A 22,371-nucleotide genomic window follows, 5' to 3' on the forward strand; every position below is an offset into this window, starting at 1 on the left:
AATTCCTCTTTGTTGGGAAATAATCTTGGCAGACAAATACAGAACAAGTATATCTTGTTCTTTAAAAGGTGCTAGTTCTTCTAGAGAAAGCCTTCACAGACATAACACCCATACATTTTTGGTTGGATGGATGTTTAGGGTAGTACCATACATTTAACAACTGAATAAGTCACTGCTTGCTTACACTCTTGTAGCAGGGAAAACACATGTATGGTCTTGGTTCAACTATGCTGATAAACCTTTTTGTGTGTGTGTGGGATGTGTGTGTGCATTTAGTGGTGGAAGCCCCGTTACTAACATTGTGAAGTCCTGTTAAAATGCTTATCTTCAAAAGACAAATTGAATAAACGAAAGGAAACCTGTAATGAGATTAAACTATATAGAATGCTATATGAACAGGTGCTTCTAGTGAAGCAATGGAAGGGCTGCAATGCACTTCTCTTATGTACAGGTACATAAGATGAGAGGTCTCTGGGGAGAGGAGTTCATGTAACACTGCCCACTTTGCGGTTCAAACAGCATCTGCTGCTCTGTAATCCTTTTCATCGTTGAGCTGTAGCTGGACTACTACACTTTCTTCCGTCACTCCATTCTCTGCATCGCTACTGTCAATATCTTCATTTCCTTCCTCCTCCTCCTCCTCCTCTTCATAGTCTGAAGATTCTGTCATATTTGGATGTGAGTATGACTCTGATAATGCGCCAAAAGACTGAGTGCTAACTGAAGCAATTGGCCTAAGCAAAGGGGTATTCTCAGAGACTTCATTCTCCTCCTGACTGGTGTCTGTTTCAGAATCGGAATCTCCATGAGAAGGGACCACTTTCTGTTTACAGACAGGACATGTTTTCTTCGTTTTAGTTAGCCAAGGATCCACACATTTGCAATGGTAGGCTGCCAGAAAAAAAGGAGAGAGTTGTTTTAAGGAGAGTGGGGAAAATGGGCAGATATAGGCAGCGTGGGGATAATTTTACATGTTCTATGATTTTTAAGGCATTCTGCGCCACCCACCTTCAGACCAGCCACTGATCTGTACTGTCAAATAACGCTTATGACTGGGATCTCCTTGGATTATCATTTCAAAATACAAACTGAAAATAGCACAATTGAGTTTTTAAAAGGTAACAAATGCTGACCTGCTGTATCAAACAAAATCTAGGCAGTCCAGCCATTCTGTTAATCTCTTGAGAAGGTACAAACTGTCACCCAGTTCTTAATATTTTATAAATATGAATTTTGGATGCAGCCACTTAACATTATTTAATATTTAAAATGTCACCTTTTTCAGGTGACCTATACAATCAAACCTAGGATACTGATAACACTGTAAAAATTCCTACAACTATAGGACTAAGTTTCTTCTCTGACCTGCCACACCCCAACTTTATTATATTCTAAAATGATTCTTGAAATAACAGTAATAAATTTCATTATATGTCTTTCCCAAGATGGCTCGGAATTGAGTTTTAATAATAATTCTGTAGGAACCAGCCTTATTAGTTTAATCCAATAAAAACAACTGCATTTACAAATATACATTTGGTTCCTTGTCTATAATAAGCAAAATCTTGTATCCCCCAGCAAAACAAGAATTCAGTAAATAATCAAATGTAGCCACTTACCATGAGAACAAGGAAGAATTCTGAGTTTATCTCCATCCTCATATTCATCCAGACAAATGGCACAAACATCATACTCATCTCCTGAAGCAGAGAAGTTTTGAATGAAAGACAGTACAGAAGCAGAAGTAAAATACACAAATGACAGGAGTAACTTACAATTTTATAGAATTCTAATACTTAGTATTAGGATGGCAGCTGCTATACAAGAATAAATGGAGCACTTTTGGTGAAAAATATTTTACGATGTATGGAGTGTCAATCAAGAAGCTACCTGAAACTTATTACACCAAAGCTTTCTTTTCCTAGCTAGGTACTGCAAAAACCCAGGAAACACAAAGTGCCAAATTGTTTATAACACCATCAAGGTATCTTTAGTCTTAAAAATAAACCTTTATTCAGCTAAAATAAAAGCATTTGCTTTCTCTGAGTCATGTGCCTTCAAATCAGTATTTTGACTCCTGGCGATAGCGTTAGATGAGACTGCAGTTTTCTTGGCAAGGTTTTTCAAAAGTGGTTTGCCCTTGCCTCCTTCCTAGGGCTGAGAGAAAATGAATGGCGCAAGGTCACATGGCTGTCTTTGTGTTTAAGGTGGGACTAGAACTAATGGTCTGCTGTCTTAAATCACTTACGTCAAGCTGGCCCTCTGCAAATGATAGTTAAGGGAGAGGGAAATCTTCCCCAAATAACTGATTATTTTTATGGAGAATGAGGCATAGAATTGAATAGTCCAAAAGAACTTATGTTAGCCAAGAATCTAAGAAACATTTCAATTTTTCAAGCTGTGGCTGAAAATCCTGGCCAGATTTCCGAAGCAATTCCCAATAAGGAATATAGAGTATTCTAGTCTTTAGGGCAGTAAAATGAGACACTGTTGTCAGATTTGCTTTCAGGAGATACAGATAAAACTGCCAGCAATAAAGGGTACTACTGTGCTAACAGAGTACAGGGCCATCCCAAAGTGTCAGAAATTTCATTACATAGTCAGCTAAGTGACTTTGACAATGAAGTAAATTGTGTGGCTACTGAATTTGTGCTTATTAAGCAAGGAGGGTGAGCTCACTATAGAAAACAGACGTGACTCAAAATGATATTGACAGGTTGGAACAATGAGCTGAAGCTAGTGTGAGCTTTAATTGAGCTACCAAAAATTAAAAATGGAAGCCAGACTATAGTTGCATTCATGAGCTGGGTGGCCATATAAACTGATTTAATAAACAAATGGGCTAAATTAATACATATTACATGGGGTCTTCACAATACAGATGGTCTTGACTTAACAACCACTCATCCGTAATTGTTTGAACTTAATGATGGTATTGGATCACGTTCTGATCATCACAGCATCCTGTGATTGTATGATTGCCATTTGTGACCTTCATTGCTGGCTTCTGACAAGCAATCAATGAGCAAGACAGCAAGAAGCTGCAAATGGTAACCATGTGATGTCATGCTTAACAATGTGGATTTGCTTAATGATGGCAATTGGGAATGCTCAAATTTCTGTTGCTACACTTTCATGTGATACCACACTTCACAACCATATTGCTTAACCCTGAAAATTCCAGTCCCAATTACCCTTGTTAACAGATCCACATGTAGACATGAAAATGATTTAAGATATTCTAAATAGAACATGAGGTGAGTGTTATTAATTTTCATTGATTAGTGCAATCACACACTGTTTTTCATGGGAAACAGTTATTCAACTAGAGAAATATGTCAAATTTATCACACTGAAAGAAACTGATAAATTGAAATGTCCACAAAGAGGAACCATGATGAGCAGCCTGGAAACCAAGCCTAATGAAGACTCAGAAAGGTGTGGATAAGTCCAGGCATTTTAGCTCTAAGGTGCTAATTCACCTTTGTTGTTCCAGAGGACAGGACTAGAATCAGTGGATTAAAGTTGTAATAAATAGATCTAGCAAAACATTAGAAGTACTGTATTATGGAGGAAAAGAGCCTCAACTAATGAGACTAAAGAGTTATAATCAGAGGCTGAGTGGCTATTTCTCTGTAGAGTGAGTAATCTAATTATTAAGATATTTGCATCCTGCCAGAAGCACAGCAGAAATTGTAGTGCAAATATACATATAGAAAAAAGGTTCACCCAAGTTAACGCTGGTAACAATGCAAGACTTCCTCATCCTAAATACTAACAATGCTCCAGGTTCCCTAGTCTCATTACTGTGACATAACTGTCAGGACATTTTCCTGTTCCACCCACCAGGAAAGCTAGTTTTTATGCCATACAAGAAGTCTCAGTGTTGCTAAGATACAGCCTAGAACCTGTTGGCTCAGATTTAACACACACATTCAGTTTGGAGATGAAAGAATCCCTCTCCTTCTAAAAAGTTCCAATAATTAGTCTCATCTGAATGCAAAGAAGGGCATAAAGTTTGCAGGCAATCAGAATGGGTTGTAGTTTAAAGTAAATGAAGGAATGCCTAACACCAAGATTATACTCCCTCAAATCTGCCATCCAAATATGAAATAAAAAAGCACAAATAATTAACCCTTCAGTATCAAAAGGGTTTGAGCAGCTGTAATCGGTGCTAATGGATTTTGCATTAGTGCCCCGGGAAATCTTATCTTCAACAAATAGCATTTCTGGCTCCTCTCTTGCCAAATACAGTATCGCAAAGAGCTAATTCTGAAATAGGTTTTCTAAGGTACAACTTCTTCGTGCCAGGAACCACAGGGATTAGGTAGGCTTGCTTTGTTTTGATGCCCTCGTTCTCATAGCAATGCCTTTGATTAAAGAAGCTTAAAATCCTTTTTGTGTTAACCTTTTTCCACAATCACATTTTGTTTTCCTCTGGGAGGTTAGTATGCATGATTTTACAAGCAACTTAGTTTATATTTTAGCATTGACAACTGAACTATTAATGGGAGAGTAAGTTCTATCTTGATGCTTCCCAATTAAAACTGCTGGGGAAAAACTCTAAAAACTTGTTTTTTAAATTAAATACAAGCAAGTCTGCAAATTCTGTGAAATGGCAAGAAATCTGCCTAACTACCCATAAGAGAGAGAAAAATGCTTCACATACCATAGGCAAGTAGGTCTGTAAGCATCCAACAAATCACATTAAGATTATTAACTACTATTATTATAGCTCTTTTAACACAATGTCATCAATGTATTTTCACAGTAAGTATAAGCAGCATTAATGTGAAAATGTTAATTGAGAATTTATATTTCTAAGCTGGGAATGGTAGAAATGTTTAAGTAATGTCAGACAAGATGACCTTTAGTTTAATGCAATAGAAATCAAGTTATATTGGAACTAGGGTGTTACACTTTGTGACATACCCTGCAATTTGTTAATGCCGAAACATAAATTATAAGGGGTATCTATAAACCCTTAAGTAGTTATTTAGCTTCCATTTTTCAGGCAATTATTTGTGTAAGTAAGGTAATAATAGTATCTGCTCTGCCCTTCTAAATCAGATAAATTGAAGAATTATAGTGTATATAGCCATTACATGAAAAACAATTATCATTTTGTTATTAGAATGTTTCAGGAGATTTGAAAAAAGTCATTCTAGAAACAGAGAAGTCTCAAACAGTTCAAATATACTAATATACAAACACATTTTGTTTCTTTGCCCCCAACAACCTGGCTCCTCATTTTACCAACCTTGGAACAATGGAAGACTGAGTCAACCTTGAGCAGGTCAGGATTGAATTCCTGGCTATGGGCAGAGTTTGCCTGCAATAATGCATTCTAACCATTGCACTACCAGGACTAATAAAATCATCTAAAGCAGGTTTGTCAAACTCGCGACGTCATGTAGCATCGCACGATGTATCGCGACTTATTCCCCATTGCCGGCAATGGGGTGGGCACGGTTTTAGTATGATGAATCTGGCCTGCGGGCTGGCAGTTTGACTTGTCTGATTTAAAGGATAGGGATTTGGAGCAAAGCAGCAGGCATTTAAAGAACACAGGAGCCTTTGAGGGAGCTTCTCTAGAGCTCATGAGCATCAGAAAAAGATCTAAGCAGGGAGGAAAAAAAATCAGGAATTGCTAAAAGGGAGTCACCTGTTAATGTTTCTGGTTTTTTTTTAATTCCATTTATATCCCGCCCTTCTCCGAAGACTCAGGGCGGCTTACAAGCTTAGCAGTAGCTTTCATTCTATGTATATGCCTGCTTATTAGGGCTTTCACACACACCCCAAGCGGCATTATTACAAAGTCAGCTTAATTGCCCTCAACAATCTGGGTCATCATTTTACCTACCTCGGAAGGATGGAAGGCTGAGTCAACCTTGAGCCTGGTGGGATGCGAACCTGCACTAATTGCAGGCAGCTGGTGTTACTTAAGGAGGGATTAGCCCACTGCTCCACCAAGGCTCTTGTTGCCAGTGCTGTGTGTCTAACTGTTTGCTTATTACTGAGGCAAACTACACCTTCATTCCAATGGGGGGGGAGGAGGGGGAAAGGTGATGTTTTATGGGTTTTATGTTGTGGATTTTTAATGCTGTATAAGCTGACAGTGTTAACATGTATGAGTTGGAAGGTCATAAAATTTAATTTTTCAATGAATGCAAATAATAAATGTGGATAATTGATAATACAAGGGGATAATACAATTCAAGACTAAGTATTGGACAACATCTCAAAGTATGACAAACTGGAAACTGAAAGATTATGGCATAACCCAGCCATGGTGGTTCAATGGTTAGTGGCACACTGGGTGTCGTGCCAAAAAATATTGGATGGCATTTAGTAAATTTCCATCTGTCAATTTCAAAAGGCCACACTACTTGGATCCACACATACAGGTGAAACTCGAAAAATTAGAATATCGTGCAAAAGTTCATTTCAGTAATGCAACTTAAAAGGGGAAACTAATATATGAGATAGACTCATTACATGCAAAGCAAGATAGTTCAAGCCGTGATTTGTCATAATTGTGATGATTATGGCGTACAGCTCATGAAAACCCCAAATCCACAGTCTCAGAAAATTACAATATTACATGCAATCAATAAAACAAGGAGTGTACATAGAACAATATCGGACCTCTGAAAAGTATAAGCACGCATATGTACTCAGTACTTGGTTTGGGCCCCTTTTGCAGCAATTACTGCCTCAATGCGGCGTGGCAAGGAAGCTATCAGCCTGTGGCACTGCTGAGATGTTATGGAAGACCAGGATGCTTCAATAGTGGCCTTCAGCTCTTCTGCATTGTTCGGTCTCATGTCTCTCATCTTTCTCTTGGCAATGCACCATAGATTCTCTATGGGGTTCAGGTCAGACGAGTTTGCTGGCCAATCAAGCACAGTAATCCCACGGTCATTGAACCAGGTTTTGGTGCTTTTGGCAGTGTGGGCAGGTGCCAAGTCCTGCTGGAAAATGAAGTCAGCATCCCCGTAAAGCTCGTCTGTGGAAGGAAGCATGAAGTGCTCCAAAATCTCCTGATAGACGGCTGCGTTGACCCTGGACTTAATGAAGCACAATGGACCAACACTAGCAGATGACATGGCTCCCCAAATCAACACAGACTGTGGAAACTTCACACTGGACTTCAAGCATCTTGCAGTGTGTGCCTCTCTATTCTTCCTCCAAACTCTGGGTCCTTGTTTTCCAAATGAGATGCAAAAGTTGGTCTCATCAGAAAAGAGGACTTTGGACCACTGAGCAACAGACCAGGTCTGTTTTTCTTTAGCCCAGGTAAGACGCTTCTGACATTGTTTGTTGTTCAGGAGCGGCTTGACAAGAGGAATACGACATTTGAAGCCCATGTCCAGGATCCGTCTCTGTGTGGTGGCTCTTGATGCACTGACTCCAGCCTCAGTCCACTCCTTGTGAAAGTCCCCAACACTTTTGAATGGCCTTTTCCTGACAATCCTCTCCAAGCTGCGGTCATCCCTGCTGCTTGTGCACCTTTTTCTTCCACACTTTTCCATTCCACATAACTTTCTATTAATGTGCTTTGATACAGCACTTTGGGAACATCCAACTTCTTTTTGCATGTAATGAGTCTATCTCATATATTAGTTTCCCCTTTTAAGTTGCATTACTGAAATAAATGAACTTTTGCACGATATTCTAATTTTTCGAGTTTCACCTGTATACTTTGATATATTATGACATCCTAGGTTCTTCGGAAGAACTCAAGGTGAACAAAGGCCAATACCAACTAAAGAACTGGCAGCTGTGATTGTTGTGAATAAATAATATTTACAAGTGATTGTTGCAACTGGAGTTACCCAGAAAATACATCACACAAAATGTTAGCTGTGACTAAATCAGATAATTCTTGGTTAATGACTGTTTGATTAGTGAGTGTTCTAGGTTATAAACAGACACCTAGAAAGATACTTATAACCCAGATTCAGATTTCAAATATCCAGCCCCCAACATGGTCCTATGAGTGCATTTTTGGTGTGCTCAGCAACCACCCAACATTTATGACAATTTGCAGCATCCCATGGTCACATGAGCACAATTTACAATATTTTGACATTTACTTCTGCTCTCTGGCAAAAAGCACCATACTTAATGACTGTGGCGTTTGCTTAACAACCATGGTGTTCACTTAACAATTGTGGCAGTCATTTAATGACCACCACAAAATATGTAGTAAAATCAAATCAGTCACATGATGAACACTTAACGACCGGTATGGCATATAATCATAATTCTGGTCTTAATTGTACTTATAAATTGAGGGCTACCTGTAGAATTAAAAATATTGGAGTCCAGAAAGTATCTTACAATTAACTTAGCCTGTAATGTGAAGACTAAAATATTCATCCCAGATTCAAAATCTCCTTCAAACTTTGAAAGGTAGATGACTGTAAGTTCTACTGCTAATTCCATTATGCACCACCAAAATGAAAAGCTCTGTTTTACAGACTCCATTAATAATGGATTCAATGTAACACTCACCCTTGATCAAATATTTATAACTGTTCCAGCTGCCTGTAGCTGTAAACAATAATCTGGCAGTGATTTTGAATTCAAATAGACTGGATGTTATATATTAAAAGTTGTGTATTGAAAAGTCCATGTATAATTAACAAGTATTAGCAATTATTAAAAATAATTTCAATTAAAAATACAGTACAATTCAATAATTTACAAATCTCCAGGAAAAAAGGTTCTCTTAGCTTGCGCCCTGGGATTTTCAGCAGGCAAACAGTTGTTTTTTTTTATGCAGCCAGTGGATGTGTTAATGGAAACGGCAAACTCAACAGTTTACATGAACCTGAAAGGAGCAACTTGCCAAGAACAGCTATTGCCACCCACCTCAAGTTTGATCCAATCAATTGCAGCAAAAGCAAAGGAAGAGGTAACTGTTTCTGAATGTCACTTTTAAAATGAAATTATACCACTCCAAATCTACACCAAAGAAACACACAACTATTCCCAATGCCGGGAGGTGGGGGAAGGGAGCATTTATAGTTTTCTATCTATGCAAAAAGTTAAATGTCTCTTGAGCTATCCTGGAAGTAAAGAATTAGATCTGGTTTAGGGACTGTACCTAGCTATCCATTTACTTGGACAATCAAATGATAGGGAAGGACCAAGAAGACCTCTGATAACATCTACTCTAGATGATAATGCTTTTGTCCACGTCGGGTGAAGTGAGGAACACGTTTCTCCTTGTTATGTGTTGTATAGGCAAAAACAATCTTTGTATGACCAATTGAAGACTCAGTGCAAGTCCCATCTCGCTCTACAGCAGGGGTCTCCAAACTTGGCAATTTTAAGACTTGTGGACTTCAACTCCCAGAATTCTTGAGCCAGCAACATCCGTGGGCGAGCTGGCAGGGAAAGTTGCCAAGTTTGCTCTACAGCGAGGAAAGGGCAAAGTAGCCACAACAAGCTTCCTTTCCAGCAGTCCAGGTGGTTCCCTACAAGAGCAGCTCTGCTTCCAGTTGGCTGTTCTGCAATTTTCTCCTTTTCAGCAGCCAAGGCAGCAACCACACAAAGGCTGATTAGATAAGAGTAGTTGCATTTAATTACAACTTGATGAAAATGATTCTTCAGTTGTCTGGGATGATTTCCTTCTTTATAATATGAAACAAATTGCCTCAGCTAAATAGTAAACATTTATAGAGAAAACTACCTGTTTCATTGCAAAATTTACAATTATAGAAAGGAAGGTGTAACATGCAAATTATTTCTATTTGTGAGGTTGCTTCTATTAAAGGTAATTTATACAAAGGCCAGAGGAATGAATATAAATATATAAATTATACTTTATAATTATAAATAAAAATAAATAAACCAAAGCTTTGAATGGCGCTAACTACAGATTTTTTTGAAGGCAGCTTGGCACAGAACTCTAGAGTGGTCCCCTATGCCAACTGCTCTCCCCTTAAGTGTCCATGGACATGGACTCTAATTTATGTCCACTTTGTAAAGACAGAAAGGTAGAATTATCTCCAAAGAACATCAATAGAGGGGCTTCTCTACTCAGTGCCAAAGTCTCCCATTTTATCTGTCCTCTATATCTGAAAGTAAAATAGCACAGTGGCTCTCTAAATTAGGACCTGAAGTAGCAGCATTAGAAGTCAACAAGCAGCAGCTATTTAAAAGTTTGATAATGTGGAGTCCATGGGCACTTTTCAACTTAAAGTTGCAATGAAACAAGCAACTTATGGTTACTTTAAACAGGTATAAATTTTAGGTACATGTGTATCCTATGAATTCAATGCAATGTAAGATAATTAGTTTAACATAAGAGCAAAGTAATACTTATTCTTTGCAGTGAATAGGCAGGCAGCTCCTTCCACATTCACTGACAGCCAGATGCACTGGAATTTCAACCTACATTCATTCATTCATTCATTCATTTCAGAGAGACAGCTGCATACCCTGCACCATACATACAGTTAGTTATTAACCCCTCTGCCTTTCTGGTAGAAGAGAAACAGTTTGTTCTTTTGAGGACTGCAGACAATTCTCCAAATAGAAAAACACAACCAAAACTGTGATACCAGGGCTAGGGAAGATTATTCTTGAATCTCTGATAACATGTGGTAATCTATAAGAAGCTCCAAAAAAGGCACAAAAGGAATGAGACATTAGCTTCAAAGATCATTCCAGAAAGCAGGTAACACAGTCATAACAGTTTTAAACAAATAATAACAATATTATTATTATTATGGTTGGTTGAAGTTAGCCAGATGTTTAGACTGGATTTGCATTCTATCCACCTATTTATTCCAACTTTTATATATATGATGTGTATATCATTCATATATATATGAGAAGTGGCACACATACTTAATATCCCTGTTTTCTGTTTTCCCCATAACGACAATCTTGCCAGGTGAGTTGGCTGACAGTGACTGGACCAAAGTCTTCCAGCCAGCTTTCATGAGTTCTAAGGGACACTTGGAACTCAGTCTCCTGGTTTTTAAGTCACACTTTAACCACCACAGGTAATCCCCAACCTATTCAAAGTTATGACAGTGATGAACAAATGATGGTTACAACTAATCTTTGGAGTTCCAACCATTGCAGCACCCCCACGGTCACAGGATCACCATCTGGGCACTTGGCAAACCATTTGTGTATTTGACCAGTTGCCAAACACCCTCAATCATGTGATTGCCATTTTCATCCTTCCCTGCCAATTCCTCCAGAAAGTCAGTCAGGAAGCTGGCAGGCAAAGTTGCAAGTTGCTGGCGTAAATCTCCGTGATCTGCTCATCCTCCCAAGCCCCTTTGCTGTTAATTCACATAATACTATGAATGTTCCCTGACCCACATGGAGCCTCCCTTGCATCCTTCCCCACCCTCTCCCCCACCTTCTCTGTCCTTCCCCCTAACCAGCAACAGACACTTACCTGCCTGCCAGCCTGGAACTTGCAACTTCCTGCTGGCTTCCCAATGACTTGGTTATGAGAAGCTGGCAGGAAGTTGCCTTACCAAATGAGCATGGGGTTCGGTTAACAGCAACTGGGACTGCAGGAATTGCCGTTGCTAAGTAGTGCAGTCATACTTTACATTAATGACAGAAATTCCAGTCCGAATTATTGTGATAGTTGAGGACTATCTGTACACCAAACTGACTTCATAATTGAGAGCTAGTAATATTGCATAAGAATACTGTGGCTGCATATGATATTAATCTAATTTATTGTCTTTGATATAAATTTTCTCTATGCAAGTTCAGTAATTGTGCATCTTGGACGAAAGACCAACATAATCTCATGGTTAATATAAACAGTCTTATGGTTGCCACTCCATTTTTCTATTGGCAGTTATTCTGAAATGCTGTCTATATTTTTAATGCTTGTGATTCTATTTATTGCTTGTAAGATTAGTCTCCTCACATGAAAGTAGAACTGATTTCCCTAACCACATGCCTATAAAGTCAGAAGAGGTGGCATTATGCCATTCATTTTCTTTTACCATTTCCCCCCTTTTTCTTGTGCCCAGGTGATGGGAGCCCTATCTCTTTTACATGCTGGGTCACGTGGAGGAGAACAGGTAAAGGTATCATTCTGGACGGTAGGAAGCTGCCACCCTGACTCATCAGGAATTGGACCTAGGGTGTGTAAGGCTCAGTCCTACTACTATATTTATGTATTTGTTGGAAAGGACAGGGGAAAGAAACCTTGGCATCTTTCATAATCCTTTATAGTCCATTTTAAGCTCAGTGAAACAAAACTATTCAGCAAAGATCACTCAGCTTTGCATAGTGAATCTCACTAGAAGAAATTAATTCTGCACATCATGTCAAATACCCTTTTCAATCAAATATCTGCTTTGCAGTAGTACTACTGACAATATCATGAATAATGCAAGATATTTATCAAGGGCAAACAACATGCAGGCTAGAGTTATGCCATGAATTCATATAATGTCATATATATTCCTTCTGTTGATAGTGGCATTATGTAGTTATAGATCTGTTTATAAGCTACAATAGATGGTCCACTGAATTATACCATGTTATAAAGCAAAAACCCTTAAAAACTAACATCCTCACTCCCCCCTGAACAGTACACAATGAAGAAAAAGTACAATATACAATGGGAAAATTCAGTTCAAGCACATGTCAAAGGAAAGATCCTATTCAGTTTTTTAACGACTGATTTCTGAAAACTTAATACAGTACACTTTTGCAATAAGATGTCATTCAGATATGCAGAAGCAGATTCTTTGAAACTGCTGGCATACTACCTGGAAATTCTGCAAATCAGAATCCCAAACAGTTGTCAAAGCAGTAGGGGAAAATATATATAGCGTATACAGCAAGCTTCTTTTCTCCTTTTGACAGCCAACATCAAAACCTTTATGCTCTGAGTAGAAGACATCATTCTGTACTTGAAATATATAAGAACTACTTTAGTTCTTCTAAGAGCTGTTATTGCACGACTGCTGACAAATAACTGCTTTTGTGAGCTGTTTATATGATTCATATTATATAAGAGGGCAGACTTCATTGAATTAAGCTGTCATAAGCTATAGAATAAAGGAAAAAAATCACCATCTCCTTTCTTGAAATTACAATATTTTATCTTGAAACATTTTTATGATTTATTTGTAGTACACTTACATCCTGCTTTCTTACATCACGGAACTACATTCTAAGTAATTATTAAAAGACTGAATCAATTAAAAGACTAGTACTACATTAATGACTCATTAGTTTAAAAAAATCATAAATTCAAATTACTAGTAGATCTTCACTTTGGCTAAAGGAGCATTTTGTGCTCCTGCTAGTTGGTGGTTTAAATAGCAAGCTTGGAGATTAAATACAGAATGTTGAATATAATAAACTGTTCCCACTGGAAAATAAAAAAGACTCTCCAGGTTGCCCACCAAAGTGCTTATTTCCATATGACTTCTACAGAACATTTTTTAGTTGAGGAAGTTGGGTCAGGGGGCTGAAAGGGGCAACCGTATTTTCCATTCTTCCCAACATGCGTTCTGCTTTTGTCTATTCTAGACTTCAGTCAGGAGCTTTGCATACCACTCCTATACTATGAATGAATGCTATCCATGTCTGAAAGCATTAGAGTTTGTCAGTGTGCAAAACACTATCAAATTGTTTTCTGCAGCTCTAACAGTGTTTTAAAAACGGCCAGGGTAGAGATTATTTTAAAATTTCTAAAACATTCCACTTACCTTTCTTGAACTTATGTATTGGAAGCTTCTTAAGCTGATCCTTTTGCAGGCGATTCCTTCTTGCTCTGTGTCTGTCCTGAACAAATTTTGTTATCTTGAAAGAGAAAAATAAAATAAAGTATAGGACTACTAAATTTGTTTCAAGTTACCTAAAAAGAAGGAAGTATAATAAAACTATTTATAAAATACAACAATAAGTCTCCTACATGTAAATTCTTAATTCAAATCTTCAGTTAACATAATACAATAATGTTTAAACTTTCAGCAGTTATGGACTGCTAAGAAGAACATATGGTAACTCTAAGAACCACCTACTTCTACTGTTCCCAAAGATGTACAACAGATACTTACACAGAATTTCAGATCATTTTTTTAGATTTCAAAACTATTTCATTTTTGGTTTTATATATTATATGGTGATATGGAAGCCACTTTGACTTGCAGAAGTTCAATATACCTTTAACTCAACTACTGGCTCCTAGGGGTAATCTTACAAAGCCTACCGTATTCTGCTGCTTGCTCTTTATATTTAAATTGTATAAACTGGTAGAAAAATAGTTTTATTACAGTTTCAGTAATAAGTTGTAATGAAGATTTTATAGTTTTGTTCTGTGAATCTATGTAAACTGCAAAGAGTAGGCAGTATACGAACAGGGTTACATCCAAATATAGCAAGCAGCTTTAGCTGGTCACTGCCTGGCAACTCTTCTACACCAAAGGCCAGTTATTTCTTTGAGTCCTGGCACAAAACCCTTTTCTTATTATTATGTTTCAGGTGGGCCATGATCTCATGTTAAAACTGGATGCATTTGCGCAGAAGATCTCCACTGCATATTCTGATGGATTCCCCTTGCAGCCAGGATGTTTAAATGAGTGCAAAGGACTGCAATCCAATGTTCCCTAGCAGTTAAGGTAGACATGTTTGCCACACTCTTTCTCCTGCCACGAGCAATGTTCCTCTCTCTTACTGCCCCTATTTTCTTTCCACGTAGAACTACTTATGCTCCATCTCAATCTCCAGCTTCTGCATTTAGCAGTGTGGATAAGACACAAGCACATATCTTGAATTCTAACACAGACATGCTCTGAAAAGCAAAAAAGCCTCCTGCCTATCATTCCTGTATGAGGAAGTAAACTTGTATCAGAATTTGGTTTTCTCCTGTACATGCACTTATCCCTTCATGGAGACTGTCAATAGTTCTTTCTTCATTAATGGTCAAGTCATTTAACTTTTGGATGTTAAAAGTCAGGCTTCTTGTGATTATCACCCTACACTTCAAAGAGTGAGTAAAATCTGTATCCTAAGAGAAGATTTTTCTTACTTTCTTGTCTATTCTGATATGCTAATATTAAAGCCAGATATTTCATTCCTAGTTACAGTCATTTCAGAATCCCATATCAATCAGTACTAATACTAATGAGGTTTTCCTAACCCTTCTATGCTTCTACAATACTTATTTCATACTTCTGCATTCTATGTGGATGGAATGAAAGTTTTCCATATGGCTCCTCTGTCATTTAGACCAAGAAAAGATCTACTAGTTTCACAGAACAGTGCTTAAAACAGTCCCCCACAAGTTGAAAAAACCCCAACACTACTTTAAGAAAGAAGAGCACTATGGTGATCAATGATTCCTGCTGGGAGAAATGAAGGCTGCAATCTGGAAAACATGATATAATTTTGAGGGAGGCACATGGCAAGTCCCTGTATCCAGGGTTGATACAAGACTCTTTAAACCACTGATACGTACCTATTCCTACTGATAGAACTCATTTAAAAGAAACAGAAACAACCCAAAAGGAAGAGATACCGCAACTATGCATAAGAAAAATATGCTTGCCCAAAATGTCATGAATCAAAATACAGAAATATAGAATATAGAAATTCATTAAATATACAGTATTTGCCTGGACAGGTAGAAGGTAATTAAATAACTTTGACTAAAATTTCAAACAAGCATGTGAAATGTAACTTTAACAAGAATCAGACTGCAATTAATCCCTTTCCTCTCGTCTCTAACTTCATTTGTCAGAATGCAGCACCAACATGGGTTTTGTTCTGCTGGACCTAATCCTTAGCTATCGGGAGAAAGTAATTGAAAAAAGTGGAAGTAACTGGAATCTTGGTACTAATACATTTACAATGACATTAACACTCTTCGTTAAACAAAGAAGCTAGATTGTCACAAAGTCTCCTTAGCCAAGCTTCCTGAAAGGGAAAAAAGGGGGTTTACTACAAAATATTGGAAACTGACATATGTATACTTAGCCCTCACTCCATCCCAACCCAAATCAGTGAGTACTGCTCTTTAATGCCTTTGATCCTCTTTCCATTTCTCTTTTTATTTAAGGCAGCCATTTATAAGATACAAACAGAATGTCCATCTAGTCTTGTTCTAAAGGTTTTGCAAATTTTCATTCTCATGCTCAGAGAACTCCATAACAACTGAATTCAAAAGAATTTCTTTTTAGCATTACCAACTAGATGTCAGTGTTTGCTTTCATTTCTCCTGTCAAGATAGGCACCTGTCCTACTGCCTAATATTGAACTTCGCAATCATTTAAAAATAGGATGCAGAAAGTCCAAAAAGAAAACGTTGCCCATTTATAACCCATTCTTTGAATAGTCATATATATGCATTCACAGAATTTGCTGAACACTGTTTCACAGCAACCATTTGAGGGTTTTTCTACATCACCAGCTGTTTCAAGAGATAGAAGATTTCAGAAGCTAAACCAGTCATTAATGACTAAAAGCATAATCCATAAATAAGCAGGAAATCTTCCTTTTGGAGCAGTTTGCTATGTTTATTTAATTTCTGAAGTACTACCCACACCTTTATCCTGGATTATATTTTAGATATGAAAATAAAATTTATTTCAAGAGAAAAATATTTTTCCAGTTTACCTTCATGTGATTAGTACTATTTAGTACTATTTTAATAAATTTGCCGGACAAAAAATTATCTATTACTCTAAGTACTAGCTACGTTTTGTTCACTTGCTTATATAAAAATTAAATAAACAAATAAATAAATATAAAAGAAATGCATTAATCCTCACAAAAAATAATAAAATAAAATTCTTAAAAGGTCTGATGCATTTAATCTTGCATAATAAACTCTTGTATTACAGATATATTTGAAAATATCTGGAATCATAGTTCCCTGAACCTGCAACATAAAAAGGATTTTAACTTTTAATTTGCTTCTCTAACCTACTATGATATTCAACTTATATCTACCCCAATTCCTAAAACAATGAAAAAGAATTGTGACAAAAACTATAAGCTTCATATACCATCAGAAGAACAAGCATATTTTAATTAAAGTTTGTGTTTATAATATTTGCACATGAAACCTTGTATATGGCATATAAGGGGATTCATATCACATTAAGTTGAATATAAATACTATCCATAAGGAAGCTCTTCTTAAACTGATGAATCCATGGAAAACTCAACTGTAGTGATAATCCAAACAGCTTTTTAAAGTTATGCTAAAGATTCTAATGTACAGTTTACCTAATGCCAGCAATATCTTTCACAAATACATATGCTAAACATTAAAACAATGAGTTCAGCAATAAAAAATGTGTTCATATGTGTAGAAAAACCTAAGATAACATAATGAGAAAAGATTATACCTACCATGAATATAACAATAAGGATGAGACAGATTCCCACAATAATTAAGAATGGGATTAGATAATATTCCAAAGGAAGACTGACCTCTGGAATTAGCATAATATGGGCTCTGTGAAGGAAAGGAAAAATAATTTATTGTAAAAATTCTACCAACATGTTATACAGATAAGAATATCTGTAAGGAATTCTGAAAATACTTCACTTTTCTTCTGCTAAGACACGATTGTTACATTTGGTTATATATTTCTTTGAAGTTTTAAATTTACACAGATCGTATCTGTGGACACTTTTATACTGTATATGTTTATAAGCCAGCATTATTTTTAAATAAAATCCTATAATTTTAGAAGGTAGCTAGCATAAAAACCCTTGCATAAATTTGTTTAAAATTTGAACACTTAAATCTACAAATTTCATATAACTTTCACAAGAAAATAGAAGGTTTTGAAATATGGGAATATACTTAAATCTCTTGCAATTTCAGCATCAAAAGCAAGCAAAACATAACATCCTTACACTAAAGCTGAATATTTTGTTCTGTTTATCACCATAGTAAATAGAAAGTTTGTGAGGCATCTCATACATACCCTTTTTCATAAGTAAATTCTTCTTTAAGAGATTTAGCAGATGTTTCACCAATGAAAACTGATGGAATGTCAATCTTCTTTAAAATTTCAACTGTTTTTAAAAAAAGATAACTAGTAATCACTAATCCAACTGTGATATTTATTTATTAAATTTATGCGCTGCCCATCTCAGCAATGAAGCGATATGCTGTTTCCCTAATGTGGTTTGCATAGTGCTGCAGAAATTGCCAAAGCAGATCGCTTCATCGCTGGGCTGCATGACCACATCATAAGTGGCTGCCATTTTAGTGCAGCCGCAAGGAATTGAGGCTGCTCTGAAATTGGTAGCCACTTTCAGGACCCAGCCATGCAGCCCGGGAGCACTAAGGGATGGAGGGGTCTGCCAATCTTCCCCAATGTGAGGTCCAGAAACGTTCAAAAGGTTAGTGCATGATGGGGATGAGGCCCAAGCCCTTTGGGGACCTGCCGTGCATGGAGGGGGGAAGCTCTGTGAGGGACACAGTGGGGCCTGCCTTCTATAAATGTTTTGGTTCCTTACGTAATTGGGCATTTTTCCAACATTAAACCTTCTATTTGTCCCGGCATATGACAGATTTTCAAATCTGTCCCAGTTATAGTTTTGTGTTTTTGGAACTGCAGTTCCTTTACAATACATCTCATCCAAGTGTCCCTCAGTTAACGACCACTCATTCAGCAACCATCCAAATTACAATGGTGCTAAATGAGTGGTACTTACAACCAGTACTCAAAGTTCCGGCCATGGTCACATGATTATGATCTGAGTGTTTGGCAACAAGCCTGTCACAGCATTGCATTGTCAGTTGTGATTTGATATGTTCCCTGCCAGCTTCCCACAAACAATATTAATGGAGAAACCAGCATGAAATTGAAAGTTGCAGACAGATGAAGTCATCAGCGACTCACAGAGATTCATTTACCAATAGTAACTGGGGACTGCTGGAACTGCTATATCAGCACAGTCACATGACATTGTGCTTTATGACCACATTGTGTAGCGAAGGAAATCCCAGTCCCAATCTCAGACTTAATTACTGTTAAGTAAAACTACCTGTATTCACAGGCTAAAAGATAGAAGAGTACTTGGCATAATACGTCTGATTCTGTGTTCCTCTCATTTGATTGTAATGATGTGTCCATAAAGTTCATATTAAATATTTTTTTTTATTTTGTTGAAATTCTTAGTGGGAACAAAAAAATGATATGCCATCACCACTGAGAAACAGAATAATTTTCAAACAGGAGAGAATTAATACCTGTACTTACTGTCTTGAGATCCCATGCTAATGAGGTCATCAGAGTCAACATTGTGAACAATTGCTGCCTTAAATCCAGCTCTCTGTGCATTTAAAACCTGCATGTCAAACACACTTGTAATAAATATTCATTAGAGATACATGATTTACTCCTGCTACCCATATATCGTCTTGAACTAACTTATTTTATTTGTGAACTGTTCTTATAGTATGCAAACTGTACAAAAGAAAGTGAGTGATATATATTTTGCCTTTTGTCACCCTGCTGACAATGACTCTCAATACTGGAACTTGGACAAACCTAGTACCACTGAGCACAATACCTTCTCCCATTTACCTGTATTTATATGTAAGAGCACCGCTGAAACCTCCTTTTGCCTCAGGCAACTTCAATGTGTTCTACAAAAGACAAATTAGCTGTTTTCAACATCAGCTATTTTATTTTACAGTTTAATCCCGAATGTAAATAGGATCCTGAGAATTAAAACTTGATTGGTTTCACAGACCCATCCTGGGTTCACTAGGTCATGTTCAATATTGAAAGAAAGCAAATATTTCCAAATATTTCCATAGTTAATCCTACACATCCAGGCATTGTCTCACAGGGTAATAAGCTGCTTTTTAAAGGACAACCGAACCTTACAATATCTCTTTCTAGGTCTGGACTCTCCTCAATGGGAGAGAAACTCAGACACGTTTGTATATCAGCCTATATCAGCCATTCAGATAAGTCTGTAAAGTTACAAAAATTGTGTATCTTTAGTTTACAGTTTTCATATGCCTGGATGCTGTTCTTAAACAGGCGCGAGGAGTCTATTTTAAACCATGACAACACTACAGGAATTATCTAATTAATGGCTTGTTTCAGAAATATTTCAAGGAACCTTACCGTGCGCTTTCAAAATCATATGTAAATTTGAGAGGGAGACAGTCAAGTTAGCTAAAGTCCATAAAGATAACCAATCATTTATGTTTACAATTTTATTATGTTTACAAATTTATCTAGAGGTAAATCTGAGCTATTCTATGTTATCCTACACAGGATTTAGTGTATGTTCCTAGACAATGCTTTCTTGACCTCTCCCACACATACGTGCCATTTCTTTTAGTACTAGATTTAAGAGGTATTACTTGTTATGCATCAAAAACAGTTGTTATGGAAGGAATTGTGCTTGCTCAAGTCTCAGGTTTGTCATCAGCAGTCTGCAAAAAGCCCAAAAGTCACTCTTTTAGTTTCAAAAGGTAATATGAGATGATCAATATATTTATTTATATATTTGATCAGTGTCACAGAAGCAAGGAGGGAAAGCCTTTGCTTCTAAATCTTAAAACTAAGGACTGCCATCGGACAGGCAATAACTATGTGCAAAACATTGAAAGATAAAAAGGACAAATATAAGAAGTGGAAAGAGGGGCACATAACTAAGTCAGAATATCAGCAAATAGCCCGTGCCTGCAAAGATGAAGTGAGGAAAGCTAAGGCTCAAAATGAACTAAGGCTTGCGACCAAAGTCAAAAATAACAAAAAATGCTTCTTTCAACATATAAAAAACAAGAAAAAAGTTAAGGAAATGATTGGTCCATTAGTGGGGGAAAGTGGCAAGAAGGTGACAAGCAACAGGGAGAAAGCAGAACTATTTAACTCGGTTTTTGCATCTGTCTTTACACAAAGGGAAAAAACAGTGCAACCTACCAAAAACAGTACCATAAAAAACAGAATAGAAACGCAAGTTAAGATAGGCAAGAAAATGGTAAGTGAGCACCTGTCCAGCCTAGACGAGTTCAAATCACCAGAACCAGATGGATTACACTCCAAGGTTCTCACGAACTGGCAGACGTGACCTCAGAACCACTGAACTATATTTTTCAAAGATCCTGGAGCACTGGGGAACTACCAGAGGACTGGAAGAGAGCTGATGTAGGGAAAAAAATAGATCCAGGAAACTACAGACCTATCAGCCTGACCTCAATACCTGGGAAGATTCTGGAAAAGATAATCAAAAAACAAATCAGCGAACACCTTGATGCAAACAAAGTCATCACTAAAAGCCAACATGGGTTTGTCAAAAACAGATCATGCCAGACAAATCTTATTGCATTCTTTGACCAAGTGACAAAATTAGTGGACCAGAGGAATGCTGTAGATATAATTTACTTGGACTTCAGTAAGGCATTTGATAAAAGTAGATCACAACCTACTACTTGATAAGATAGAAAAATGTGGGTTAGATAGCATCACCACCAGATGGATTCGTAGCTTGCTGACAGGCCTTACTCAGCGTGTGGTCCTCAATGGAACCGCATCTACATGGAAGGAAGTGTGTAGTGGGGTGCCCCAGGGCTCTGTTCTGGGCCCAGTGCTCTTCAATATCTTCATCAACGATATGGATGAGGGGATAGATGGGGAACTCATCAAATTTGCAGATGACACCAAGCTGGCAGGAATAGCCAATACTCCAGAAGATAGGATTAAGGTACAGGAGGTTCTGGACACTCAAACACTGAGCACTATCTAACAAAATGAAATTCAATGGTGAAAAAAGCAAGGTTCTACATTTAGGCAGGAGACTCTGGAAAGAGTACAGAGAAGAGCAACAAAGATGATTGAGGGACTGGAGGCTAAAACATAGGGAACGGTTGCTGGAATTGGGTATGTGTAGTTTAACGAAGAGAAGGGTGAGGGGTGACATGATAGCAGTGTTCCAATATCTCAGGGGCTCCCACAAAGAAGAGGGAGTCAAGCTATTCTCCAAAGCACCTGAAAGCAGGACAAGAAGCAACGGATGGAAACTAGTCAAGAAGAGAAGCAACCTAGAACTAAGGAGAAACTTCCTGACAGTTAGAACAATTAACCAGTGGAACAACCTGCCTCCAGAAGTGGTGAATGCTCCAACACTGGACGTTTTTAAGAAGAGACTGGACAGGAATTTGTCTGAAATGGTATAGGGTTTCCTGCCTGAGCAGGGGGTTGGACTAGATGACCTCCAAGGTCCCTTCCAACATTATTATTGTTGTTGTTGTTATCAAACATGTTTACTTTGAATTAAGTCTTATCAAGCAGTTGAATAAGCTTTATTCCCTAATAACCGTGTCTGTTTTGGATAATTACTATAGTACACAAGTTTAATGCAGACGTATTGAAG

General features: G+C 37.4%; 1 protein-coding gene across 5 annotated transcripts in view; it reads right to left on the bottom strand.

Annotated features, from left to right (window-relative positions):
* Positions 1 to 511: 511 nt before the first annotated feature.
* RNF13 (ring finger protein 13) overlaps positions 512 to 22,371 on the bottom strand; it is a gene marked incomplete at both ends in the record, with an annotated part of 49,939 nt that continues 28,079 nt past the window's right edge. The window contains 6 exons of one of the 5 annotated variants that reach the window (XM_083364430.1): positions 512 to 891; positions 1,620 to 1,700; positions 13,722 to 13,815; positions 17,452 to 17,476; positions 17,955 to 18,045; positions 19,239 to 19,326. In XM_083364430.1, coding sequence (XP_083220556.1) covers positions 512 to 891; positions 1,620 to 1,700; positions 13,722 to 13,815; positions 17,452 to 17,476; positions 17,955 to 18,045; positions 19,239 to 19,326 — 759 coding nt within the window. Of the gene's footprint in view, positions 892 to 1,619; positions 1,701 to 13,721; positions 13,816 to 17,370; positions 17,477 to 17,954; positions 18,066 to 19,228; positions 19,327 to 22,371 lie in introns of those variants that run through there. The other 4 variants (XM_083364428.1, XM_083364429.1, XM_083364427.1 and 1 more) reach the window with 4 other exon arrangements.

The sequence above is a fragment of the Vipera ursinii genome (genome assembly GCF_947247035.1).
Source record: "Vipera ursinii genome assembly, chromosome: 5".
Lineage (NCBI taxonomy): Eukaryota > Metazoa > Chordata > Lepidosauria > Squamata > Viperidae > Vipera > Vipera ursinii.